Source organism: Halyomorpha halys, unplaced genomic scaffold (genome assembly GCF_000696795.3).
Source record: "Halyomorpha halys isolate HHAL.00 unplaced genomic scaffold, Hhal_1.1 Scaffold761.1, whole genome shotgun sequence".
Lineage (NCBI taxonomy): Eukaryota > Metazoa > Arthropoda > Insecta > Hemiptera > Pentatomidae > Halyomorpha > Halyomorpha halys.
This window is the reverse complement of record NW_027113122.1, coordinates 58,861-72,333: the sequence shown is the minus strand read 5'-3', so window position 1 is coordinate 72,333 and position 13,473 is coordinate 58,861. Positions and strand designations below refer to the sequence as shown.

Genomic DNA, 13,473 nt, shown 5'->3' with positions numbered 1-13,473 from the left:
ATAATTTCTACCTAAAGAAATTAAGTGGCTTTATTCTTAGTAAGTTATATTTTAAATAGTTTTATTTAATTATCTGCAGATATTTGAAACGTATTTGTGTATTTAGCAATAAAGAACATTTTTTTCCTAATTTTTTTTTGCTTTTTCTTATCTTGTACGTTTTTTTATTTTACTTGGTTGGCCGACATCTTCTGTATCTATCCTGGAAATAACCTTGGTAAATAAACAAACAATATTTTTTATCTATTCTTAAAGAAGCGCGGTGGAACGTTGGTAGGGCACTACGCTACTAACTCCAAGGACCCGGGTTCCAATCCGGCTGTATTATTTTCCGGATTATTATTTTGAGTCAACCCTGTTCTGGAGCCCTCCCGTTGTCCGCTCAGACTCATAATGTGGGTACTCTTAATTAGGTAAAAATCTGGAGGTTGTGCGTGATCTTGAAAAAATTACCTGTTTGTATTGTTCTAAAGACTACTTCCTAACAAAGTATTGGACCCAGGACCCTTCTTGGGTCTTATTATTGCATATTATTATCATGATATATTTTTAAAAATATTTTGTGCAGTGCCCAGGTAGTCTGCATTAAATAAATGAAATGGTCCCGAGTCTGAACCCTAAAGGTAGCAGCAAGATAAAGACTAAGAAAAAAAAAAATTTTTCTCTTCTTATCTATAAATCATCTGAGTATGCAGGGCTTAGTGAGCGTTTTAAATTAAATTAACCTGTTTTACGATGCATTACGACCAGAAGAGATATTATCGTACACCGTGATCATCGGCTTGTGATAAATAAAAATGTTCCCTACAGCACGTAGTTGGGTCAGAAAAAAAGTGTTGGTTGTGTGTGAAAGAAAAAAAAAGAAGCATTAAAAAGAGAAGAAGAGGAAGACCGAACCGAAAAGGGATAGTACTAAAAACAAATAGGGCCTTAAAGAAGCAGACGGCCTGAGGACCATATTTTATTGAAGGCTAAGTATCCACTTACTCTGAGATCGCTTTTTAAAGACTATAAAAATAATGGCCTTTGGGCCGGGGGTCATCCTATGGTGCTGTGTCAATTTGTATTCCATTCCCTTGATGTCCTGTCCGTTTTCCTATCCTATAGGTTGGGAATAATGTGTTAGCCTCTGTACCGTCATGGCCTATCAACCGAAGGCTGTGGGAAACCACTTCTGATAAATAGGCAAGGGGAAGATATGGATTAGGCGCATTACAGCGGTTGTATATTGATTTTGAAAGATGAGTATTATTTTTAAAATAATTGTCTGCCCTCTGTAATAATATAATGAGATTCAGGATATAAACTGATTTTCGTGGTATCTGAAAGACCGTCAAGTCAAAAAACAAAAAATCAATCAGGGTACTTATTTTTTAATTTAAAAGATCAACACATCCTTCTAGAGTCTTAATGTTTCAACAACTGTTTTGTAGAATTTTTAATGACTTTCAAAATTCATTCGAGGTGCAATTAATTCATAAACTGATTCACTGATAAACTCCCTAATAACCCTCTTCTATTCCTGACAATCCTCCGTGGTGCCTGAAAAAAAGATGGACTCGGGATCTTCTAATGTAGGAAATGTTCTTAGAATGCTACCAATGGGTAGTTTCTCTACATTCCTGGATCATATCATTATGATCTCACATCAAATTTACTAGTTGAATTTTTGTGCAAATACAGTTTTAAATGTCAATAAATTAATTTTTAAAAATTCCCTCACACTTCATTTTAATTCGCTTACTGCTGAGAGGATCTCCAAAAATATAGCATTTAGATAATCGTAATATTAAAAAAATATGATTCGCAGTTAGCGCGGAATTTAGGCTACTTTAATTCTATTAGTTTTTAATTTAAAACTGCTGTTTCCAAGATACATGCCTAAGTCAAATTTTGGTAACATTTCCCAATGTTATGGCATTACAATAGTCATTTTGACAATTCTGGTATGGAATTTGAAGCAGGATTAAATATTTTAATATCGTTTAGAAGTTAAAAATCAAAAAATCTGGAAAAATTGTAACAATTCATGGCATATGGGAGATATGGCAAGATATCAAAGAACCAAAATGATATTAATTTTTGCTTTAACAGTCCTGAGTTTGAGGACTTTGAGTCCATTAATTGCCCTAAATAATTCAAAAATTGGTTTTAAAAAATGGTTATGTATATTTTAATTTTATAAACGACTAGTATCTTAGCTAACATTGGTCCGATTTTGATGACTCTTGTTTGGCTTAAAGAGAATTTATTTATCTTCCAAAGGAGGCTCCATTACGTTTTTATACATATGTGTGAAAATATTTTGTTTTTATCAAACTATATGTAATTCAGATGGTGTCTGATAAATGCCAGACTGAATGAACCAACGCGGAGGATGAAACTAAAGACTTGAATCAGTTCCTTCACATTAAATATTTTCTTTAATCGGTTGCTTAAGCATTTTGGGAGGACCTGATAGCTGAGTGGGCTGGGGAGAGTGTCCTAGAGCGCTTGGTTCAGAAGGTTGTGGGTTCGATTCCCACTTGGACTGAATAATATTTATTAACCAAAAAACTGATTAGGCTGGTAAAAAAAAAAAAATTTGTAAGAGTTATGGGGGAGACTTCCCATTAGATTTTATGGACCCTTTTTCAATGTCTAATTGAAATCTAAATTAGCGTTTCAATTAACCAAGTTTCAAAGAATATTTATTTTTACTTTATTCCTGAGTTATGAATCTTAAATATTTTTTTTCCTGTCTGATAAAGTTAATTCACTTTTAGTAACTATAAAAAGATTCTATTTTAAAGCTGTAATACCCTTAATTGCTATAATCTTCGAGAAATGAGCCATTTCCCAACAAATCAACGTCTAAGAATGGAGATAAAAAGAATATGGATAAAAAATTGTTCACCCATAATTTCATAATTTTTTTTCATAATATTTTTAATTTTCATCATAATAATTTTTTTTTTCATCATCACCAAAAATTTCACCCATTTTTCATCCTTCAGATGGGTATCTGTAAAGTACATTTTGTTGATGAAGTTTCATTTTTTTTTAGTATTGAATATTATTCCATGGGAAGCTATATCGTTCTTGGACCATTTAGTTAACCTTTTAAAATATTGAAATATACAGTAATTCTAAAGAAAGTATAGACAAGAATAATCTGATTTATTACTGGTACATGTTACAAAAAAATAGTCATAAAATAGTTCAATTTTCAAAATGGTTCAAATTTTTTCAATTTTTTTTTCGTGAAATTTGTCTGTCCCCTAAAAGTAACTTAAAAACACCTATACAAATTTCAGCTTCTTTAGTATTGTAATGGCAACTGTTATGACCACGTACCTATGCTAGCTTTGTATATGTTCTCTGCCCTGTACCCATGGTTCGTAGCGTAATGCTGTAGAGCCTAAAGCATTCTTCAATAATCAGCTTATCTTTAACAAAACGAATTTTTCAAATTTGACTTGTTGTTACTAAAAATAAAGCTACTACAGTATATAGTTACTAAACCACGTTTACACAATCTAACACTTCTATATATATATATTTGATTATTTTGGTTATGATGATTGGTTTGGCCCATAGAAGTAATTAACTAAATTAATAATTTGGTTTTCGATTAAATAAATTAATCGTAGCGCACTAATTTTCCAGATTAATCCAGTAGAATTCTGATTACAGAATAGTTTTACTTCAACAACGTCGAGTTGTTTGATAGCGTGTCATAGCTTTCATTATTCCCCGCTTTGTTAGACCGTTATCAACTGTCCGATTGAGTAGAGGAACAGCTGATCAGAATATTAATTCCTCCCGGAGGCTGAAGATGAATTATAATTTCATCTCGTCAAAACTGAAACACGCGTTTCCTGTCTAACTGTTCCGTTTGGATTGTGAATAGTCACGGAATAAAACATCAGATACTTTTAATATGGTTTGTGTAATTATGTAACATTATGTTGTCTATCTGTTGGCTTGGAGCAAAACCAAATATCTATGCGTTTCTGAGTTTGAGTTTTTTTGACAATATTTTCAAATGATTGTGTCTGTTGTTTTTTCTCTTATACTAAGACAACATATGCCCCTCCACGTTTTTTGAAAACCTTCAGTAATTTTTCCAAATTCAATCTTCTTTGAACATGAAATTGGAAAATTGTCTGTTGCTTCAAGTCACAGTTATATGATTAATGTGTATTTGAGGTAAATTTAACATATGATTAAAATACTAAACTTAAAATATTCTCCTAAAAGTTTTTTTTACTATTTTTTTTTTCAAATACTGGAATAAAATATATCTATACTTGCTTCTGAAAACTTTAAGTTATTTTTTTCAAATTCATTTTTCTTAATACTTCGAATTTGATCGTACATGTGAATGTACTTAGGCCTTTGGCAACAATAACCATTGTAAATTTTGTTATGATCGGCAGTCGATCCTCAGATTGTGCTATCTTCCAGACTGTGTGTGCCCTAGTCTCACTCTATCTGTAATGTTGAAAAAAAAACCAAAAATGTATGATTATTTTGATATATTGTAAATGTATTTATGTATAGTGTAGATACGTTAATTGTTTGATAAAAAGAAAAAGAATTCTCATCTAAAGTTGTCCCTACATATGTATGTTTATCTGTTAAACTGCTTCAGCCTGTACCAACATTGCAGGGAGAGGTTCATCCTCTGATAATGGCATTTTCGGTTGATTCTTCTTTACTCTCTCAGTTTCTGTGATCATGATTCTCTATGATTATTTCTTTATGTAGCTTTAGCTGTCTAATATGAAACCTGTAACTATTGTTTTGTTTTTTTACCCACTGCAACTTATCTTCGCTTAGATTGTGATTCCTCGTAACCCTGATAGTCATGGGATTGTTCCAAGTCTCAAATATTGGACCCATAGTATGGAATGATTACAGATCAGCTCTATAGTTATGTTGGTTTGTTTACGAGGGTTTGGATATTACTGTATCTTGCTGTTGAAATAAAAGGTGCTATATGTAATCCATATTATTACGATGTGGATATCTAGAAACTACATTAGATCTGTTATCTTAGTTATTAATTGATGTTTAAAGGACATAATATTTCACTTAGATACTTTTTTTTATTTACTTGGTTCCACTTTTTCTTTAAATCAAAATTTATCTTTGTGTTACAGGGCAGTTTCGGTCTCCACGAATCACTGAACATCCATCAGACGTTACTGTCCCCAAGAACGAACCCATTACCCTCAACTGCAAAGCGGAAGGAAAACCGGAACCTACGATCCAATGGTTCAAAGATGGGGAGCCTGTGATGACCTCACCACCCGACGTCAAGTCACACAGAGTACTCTTACCCGCCGGGAGCCTCTTCTTCCTCAGGGTTGTCCACGGGAAGAAGGAACAGGACGATGGGGTCTACTGGTGCGTCGCGACCAATCAGGCTGGATCAGCGACCAGCAGGAATGCCACACTACAAGTTGCAGGTGAGTTGAATTATTTGATGTTGCAGCTGGAATAATTTTTTTGTGAATAAGCTTTTCTTAGTATCATCCCAAATAAAAGTTCAAATTCTACACCAAAAACTAATTAAGTTTATTTCAAAATTTTAATTTCCTCCTTTCAAATAGCTGGTACAAATCAACATTTTAGATAAATATTTAACTTATCTACGACACGTTTTCATAATAATTTTTATATAATAAATTTTTAAAAATGGATATATTGACTTTTGATTCAATGTTGTAGTCATCTATAGGTTTCACTTACAAGAAAATTATAAAAGTTTTATGTTGCAAAACGTCAAAAATTAAATATTTTTGTTAGTGCTCTTCTCTTTTTGCTTACATTACTAGCACTGTAAATAATAGTTGTCAAATTTATAATTAATAAGACCTATGATCTATGATTTATATTTTCAAGAGTACAAGGCAGATAGCGATCTTACTTAATCTTATCCTAACTTTGGAGGTACTCGTATTTAAATTTTATTCAATGCAGTCATTACGTTTCATAAGGCATTATTGTGCTAGTCGTTATATTAATAGTTCAATGGTGGTCTATGTAAAAGCTACATACAAATATTTTAATTTTTTTTAATTAATAAATTGTAATTTATATTATTTATAGATTAAAGTTATTTTGGTCCAAATTATTTTAACTGAGATTTTTTATTGGTTTCGATCGGATGTCTGACAACTAAGAATGCATTGGGCAGCGCGGTAGCAACGTGGTAAGGCGCGATGCTGCTAACTCCAAGGACCCGAGTTTGAATCTAGCTGTGCAGAAAATTGTTTTCTGTTACACTGTAGCCGTGAGTTAACTCCTGTGGTTTCTGGAGCCCTCCTGGTCCGCCCAACCTCATAAATTGGGTAAAAATCTGGCGGTCGAGCGTGATTCTGACTAAATCACCTCACAACTGTTTGTCTAGTAACAGTTCTTCCTTACAAAGCACTGAACCCTTGACTTTCCTTGTATTACAGTAGTACAGATTTTTTTAAATAATTCATTGATGGAATTGGGTTGGAGGGCCTTCCTGGAGAAGACCTAGTTTCTGTAAAAACGGAGTACCCGTTCCACCATTGGGTGAGGGGATAAATCTGACTTTTGAGCGTAGACGGTGTTCAAATCACCTTGCCAAACTGTTGCAATGGAGAACTGTTTATAGCAGTTGTACATCTTGTCCTGTATGAGTCTTGGATATATTATTGTGATTAATATAATCTTTTTAATGTAAAATAACGTTTAATTGGCCATAAAATTCACATTTATCGTATAGAGTTTCATAAACAAGTGTGGATCACAATAAAGTCCTTGCCTTGATTGATACTATTAGCTTCTCGTGCAACATGACCTTGTCAACAAAGCTAATCGGTATCCTTTGTTCCAATAAGGGGACAACAAGTGGATTAACGGCCTTATTGATTTAATTGCCGAAGGAGATTGCCCCTGAGGGTAGATATCCCTGAGGACGGAGGGCCTAAGAAAGCGAAGGCTCATCAAAGTGGTTGATGCTTCGGCTCCGGGTGGCTTAATCCCCGATGATTGTGGAGGGATCCTGTTTACATTGGGACGGGAGGGTAACCATGACAGCGGCTAACCAAGGCTCTAGATCAATATGCTTTTTGTCCCTGCTATCCCTAGGGATAACCTAGCTGGGACCGGGACCTCATTAGCCAGGAGCGGAGAATTCAATAAAGAAGGCGTTACTCGAGTCAGGTATTCGATTCCCGCCATAGCACGATATTAAATCCATATCTCTCTTGGGATTCTTCCTCCTGGTCTACTCCTTGTCTCCCCCTTTTGATTTACTACTTACCCCGGGTTCCTCGGATGCCGCCGCCAAATTCTCATTTTACTCCGGGAGGAACCTTAGGAAAAATCGCCTCCTCGGGTCCTATATAACGCCGGTATTTTTCATTGCCCTTACCCCGTATTATTAACGACTCCATGAGGAGAAGGGATTTTCTTAATTTTTTCCTCTTACAAATGTTTTCTTTTATGTGGCATACCACACCTTTCCTCGGCTTTTAAAATATATGATATCTTCCTTAACGGATTCGTCTATATTTCTTCTTATAAAGGTGTGACTGGCTGCTTTCTTCTGATCGACTCTCAGGTCTTGACAGATTACACCGTTTAATGGCCAACACTTTTTATATCCAATTTATTTATTTATATTTCAGTTTTGAACTCGGATAATTTACAATGAGTTTAAAAATTAATAAATGTTAATTAGTTACAGTGCAATTATTACAATACAGCCATTTACATGCACAGTATACAAACTATGTATTATCATAAAGATATTTTTAAAATTAAAGGCACTATTAATTAATTTTATATTAATTTTTAGAAAGAATAAAATTTTATTATATATATTAATCATTCAATAAATCAATAATACACCGGTTAGGCATCTGTTGTTTCTGAGGGTCCAAAGTATATTTTTTGAACTGACATTAAGAGTGATTGCATACTTCCAGGACGTCGCAACTTGGCAATAATTCTCAGATTAGTCTCATGTAGTCGTCTTGGCATTCAGCTTCGATATCTATACAATAGAAAATATATTGAATAAAATGGATTACGATATTTCTTTACATAAAGTGTTGATAGTGTAACTTACTTAATTTTTTAAAATTTTAAATCACTGTATAACTATGAGACAGTTGATCAATGACGTAAATAAAATTTATTTGTGAAACTATTTTGAATAATTTTTCAGTGACTGCTTCCTTTAAAAACAAAAGAAAAACATTTTCAATTTTCTTTTTTCTGTGTTGAATTGGACCATAGTCGATATGGATTTTTCTTGTTGCAAATTTGGTGAAGAATCACTTCCTGGCATATTATCCGACTATCTTGATGAACTCTAACGACTTCTTTCACTCATCAATCTAGGATTGTTATATCTATACCGCGTAGAATGTCTTGTTCCATTTCTCAAGAAGCTTCTGCCTCCTTGGATAGAAGTAGACATTGCGGAGGCCCACAAAGTGCGTGTAGCGAACAGAGAGTGCGTAGCAAGATAAGGGAACTGGCCGCCGCACGCCAGGCTATTAATAATGGTTTCGAAATAATAACAGAGGCGATGTGGTGCTCATACGTCACCGAGCATGCGACTTGTCAACGCTCGCCGCCTTAGATTTATCCTAGCAATAATTATTATCCAGCAATCAGAAACCAATCGTTATTAATTATAATTAAAGAGAGGTTATAATAATTTCTGGATTATTTGGAATTATGAGAAAATCCAAAATTATATGCTCATCATTGAAGAATACTGGCACTTTTAGAAATTTCAGAAGCCGAATACAGTACTTCGGATCAGACATCATAAAATATAAGACAATGTTATTTAATGTTTATTTTTATCATAAACATATAATTATAGAATTGAAGCTATCTGCCCTTAACCAAAAAAAAAGCCTTCATTGCTACTCGTTCTATACAATTAAATACAAGTTCTATACGTTGTTGAAGTATAATACTAGAATCTAGAATAATCTATGTATAAAAAAAAAATATATGAATATCAGGAAAAATAAATTCCAGTTTCTTCCAACCATTTATCAAGCCATTTTATACACCATGGAGAAAATTGATGTGCTGATCGAAAAGGCATGGACTGGAACAAATACTGATCATAAGGATCAATATGTGAGAAATATGATGCTGAGGTTAAAGAGAAAATTTTCACATCCATTCCTTGAAAAAAAATTTTCATTTTTAGCATGTTGCTCTGTGATCTGGACCTTTGCCACAATTCAATTTTAAATAAGGACACGTTTTGTTCCCGTTAACTGCAGTTATTAGCAGTTGGAGTAACTTGTAATAAATAACTAATGTAAAGTCATTAAACTTTATTTTATGATCTATTATTTTTTATTTGAATATTTTGACAAAAGTGATTTGTTATTATTTTAATATTCAAACCAATTTTCCTGATTATTGAGTGAAGGAAAACATTAATTAAACTGTTGATATGAATTCCATTATTAAAAAGAAAATTATGTTCATAAATGCGTATTATTTTACATAAAACATTCCAACTGTTACAAAGTATTTGGAACTCTTTATATATTTAATTTAACTACAAATAATAATATTTTTTTAAATTTTGTAATGTTAGATTATATCATATTTTTAGACAAATGTAATATGGATCATAGAGCTCATTTACACCAAAAAAAATATATAAATTAAATTATCACAAAATAAGAAATAGGTAAGACAAAACATAAATAAAAAATTAAACTTAAAGTAAAAATAATATCTTAAACACATTCATTACTATGTACAATATTTACATTCAGCCTAGGGAACTTCAAACCGAGCTCTTTGACCCACTGGTGGAGGAAAGAGGACTTCGGTCCCGGTGCTTCTCTCTCAACCACGTTAGTGCTATTAGAAGCCAGTGGAGGATGAATGAGAGCGCTAGCTGCTATATACTAATAATAATAGATATTTATGTAATTAAATGAACCCATATATACAAGAATGAACCAATCAAAGGTTGTCTGTTAGATATAATATTAATATTTCTTTCATTTCGCTACAGAAACTCTAAGCTCTGTCTACATACATCTAATAGTCACAGAGAGGAACTTTGCTTTGGGTTTGTGTTGAGAAATAAAAATGCTCCATATTGTTTCTAAATCGCATTTGCACAAGAATATTGGTTGGTTTCTGATTGCTAATTTGAATTTATATATTTCACATTTATGTCTTGTGTTCAAGTATGGAAAATATTATCCCCTGAAAGTCATTGTGTGAATATGGTCAAATTACTTTCTGTCCCTCAAAATTATTTTTCCGGGTCACGCCATAAAGCTATAATGCTTAAATATGCAACTTCTTTTCTTTTGTCAAAGAAAACTCTTTGAGTTAGCCATTTATTGAATTTATGTGGATCTGATTTATTTAAAAATTCTACGAGCTTATGTTACATACCTAATATAGTCGTTAACTAACATAGCTAATATATACCAAAACCCAATACAGTCGTTACAGACCAGACTCCACACAAAAGGAATTAAACAGCCTCAATTCCAGAGGGTCTTCAGGAGTCGATATAAGCCCCCAGTTATTCGGCAATCAAGATATCGCCAGTCATCTTTATTAATAGGAGCTACTCTGCTCCAGGTGGTGGGGGCGGGTGAAAAATCGCTCCTTCATCTTGGAGGGGCTTCCAAATTGATTCTGATACTGCTCAGGTCAAATTTGAATTGATGATCTTCTTAGTTAGGTACTCCAAGCTGCCTCTTCAGATCGGGGTCTTTGATTTCTCCCTTCGTGAGTTAATAGTTCGCCGACACCGTCCTCACCTCCGTCACTTCCAAGTTGCTGAGTAACGGCCGTCATATTCTTCGACAAGATCAGGCTTGATGTATATTGATGAAAACGATGTATTCTAATCGTGGGGCTGATGTCATTGTTCAAGAACCTATCAAAAGTGAGAAATGTCAAGTATCTAACCAGACCATTCCATTCTAAGATGTCAAACACCGGGCGAAGTGAGATCGGAGAAGCTTAATAGATATAATTTGACAACTAAATCTATTTCAATTTATGTGTTCTTTTACCTGTCAAATATATCTCGATTATGGGACCTGCTTATAAGCATAGTCACCCAGATAAATATCACGAGTTTAATGGATATATAATATGGTATCATTCGTGTTTTTGTTAATTTTATAGAATTACAGATATATGTATCTGTAACCTATAATCCTAGAAATGCAACGCTAGTTTATAACAGGCAGCGAGAATTTAGTGATAACTCTCTTCTATGTGATGATATATGGTATTTGATACCATCAAATAAATATTCTATTATGGCTTATCGCTTTGCGCCAATATTGCCGAGCATTATATAATTCTGCAAGAACTAAAGAGTAGGATAAAGACCTTTGGTGTTTACCCGTCAGTTCAGTTTTATTAACATTTTAGGGATCCCTTCGTTACTGAGCCCTACAACCTTACTCGCCCATTTTATTCATCGCAATGCTATAACCCGGATTATATTTACCAAGTGCATTTCCCTCAATTCAGCGTTGTCCATCCTTCTTAATTCTCCCATTAAATCGTGCTTTTTCAGTCTGAATATTTTACATAATACTTTTTTTACATCCGGATCTGCTCGTGCCGTACTTCAGACACCCCGATTGTATTTTTAAGTTGTATATAAATAGTGTGGAACAAAGGGGTGATTGAAAATGTGAGACCTTTTCTGTCAATGAACATGCATATATTTTCTTTGTTCAAATATTAATTCCCTGAAGGGGCAACTGGGGTTAATGTGTTAGTTTAGTAATCATTTTGCTTATATGGTTTAAGTACAGAACTTAAGAGACCCCCGACTCCGACTTTATTTAAATTCAAAAAAGGTACCGAAAAATTCGGATTATTTAAATCCGACAACTTCATTTGCAAATACCTTAGGCGCTGTTCATTCCTTTATGTACGAGCACACGTTTCACATCCATAAAGAACGTTGGAAAAGAAATTAATTTTGTAAATTGTAACTTTTATGTTTTTGAACAAAAGGCGCGAGCTAATCAATTTTAAATTTGAAAAGTAAAAAGAATTTCCCGCCTCTAACGTTCCTTTTATTTATTTCTCAATTTCGTTTTTGGAACCTAAATACATCAACCTAGCTACTTGTTCACTTTGCTATTCTTTACTGTTTTTCTTCCTCTCCTCGTAAATTGTGATTAGATTTATTTTAATTTAATATATTGATAAATTTAAATATTCAAATATGTATACTTGCTATTGTTTGTGCCTCTATTTATATTGTTATATTTTATTAAATCCTAGACCAGTTAAGTCAATGGTCTCTGTTGTGCTCTTGTGTATACATTTTTACCCTTTCTAAAATTAATAATGCGGTTTGATATCCCTGTTCCTAATTTTTTAGACACCTCTCTAGCATATATTGCTTCATAATTATGACTTTTGTTTTTATAAATTAAATTCTGGTTATGATGACCGATTATATGTATGATGTTTTGAATGTATTTTTTTATTTTTTCCTGTCACTCAGTGATAGCAAAATTAGCTGAAGTTGAAACTAAAACAAAATTGCTATGGATACGACCCTTATTCATGAATGAACCATTGACAAATAAATATGATTTCCATGACAATTTTAGGTATTAGTTTCAACTAAAGCTAATTTTTACCCATCTCTGCTGTGAGGTTTTTTTCATCACATATTTTTTATGTTATTTTTATTTTTGATGATTTCTTCTTTTGCCTGTGTTCTACTTTCCACTAGATGGGCTTTTGTGACTCATTTACTTATTAATTACAAATTTAATTCTCTTTAAACAGTTTAATATTTATCTACTAAACGCAAAAATGGGGTTTTAGGTTTTATAGACCAAGTCTCTTCCGAACCCTCTCCATATATTTATCTCCCCTTCATCCTAATCCTACACATTATTTTGGCGAAGTCTTCCGCTTCCCCCCGTCTTATGCAAAGGAACGGAAGATACTGAGGGCCCAGATAGGAAGGGATATTCGGGAGCACTTTGGCAATGAGACGATTCCCTTTCAGGAGAGGACCCAACCTCATTTTCCTAAGGGTGTCGCCTTCGACTTCTTTTACAGCGGACTCCTTAATCGATCTTGGTCCTTACTTAATATTCGCTCTCCTTAGCCCCCTATGGCTCTTTTTTTCGCCCTTTTATAAACAGCTTTCTTCTTCCATATTTTCGAAGGGTTCTTCCCCTGTTTATCCCCTCTTTTTTTTTTTTTTTTAATTTCTTATTCCTTAACAAAAAAAAAAGTTCTTTGTGGCTTTAAAACTCGTGTTGCATTAATTATTACGCTGGCTTAGTACGGACTGCTTTAGCCACTAATTTTTTTAATCAAAATAACAAAAAAATTCTTGGTTGTTAAATGCCATTTTATTCTAGTTATATAAAAATTAAATGAAAAATAAAATCTTATATGCTGCTTTTCCAGAATAGTGGCACGTCTCACTAAAGAAAA

The 13,473-nt window shown here is 33.3% G+C and overlaps 1 protein-coding gene across 2 annotated transcripts in view; it reads left to right on the top strand.

Annotated features, from left to right (window-relative positions):
• The window catches only part of LOC106685969 (roundabout homolog 2), a 319,586-nt gene extending 310,479 nt beyond the window's left edge, over window positions 1-9,107 (top strand). For both annotated transcript variants that reach the window (XM_067050736.1, XM_067050737.1), the window contains exons 3-4: window positions 5,148-5,456; window positions 9,028-9,107. In XM_067050736.1, the coding sequence (XP_066906837.1) occupies window positions 5,148-5,456; window positions 9,028-9,077 (359 nt within the window). In that variant the 3' untranslated portion in view covers window positions 9,078-9,107. The remainder of the gene's footprint in view (window positions 1-5,147; window positions 5,457-9,027) is intronic.
• The last annotated feature ends 4,366 nt before the right edge of the window (window positions 9,108-13,473 follow it).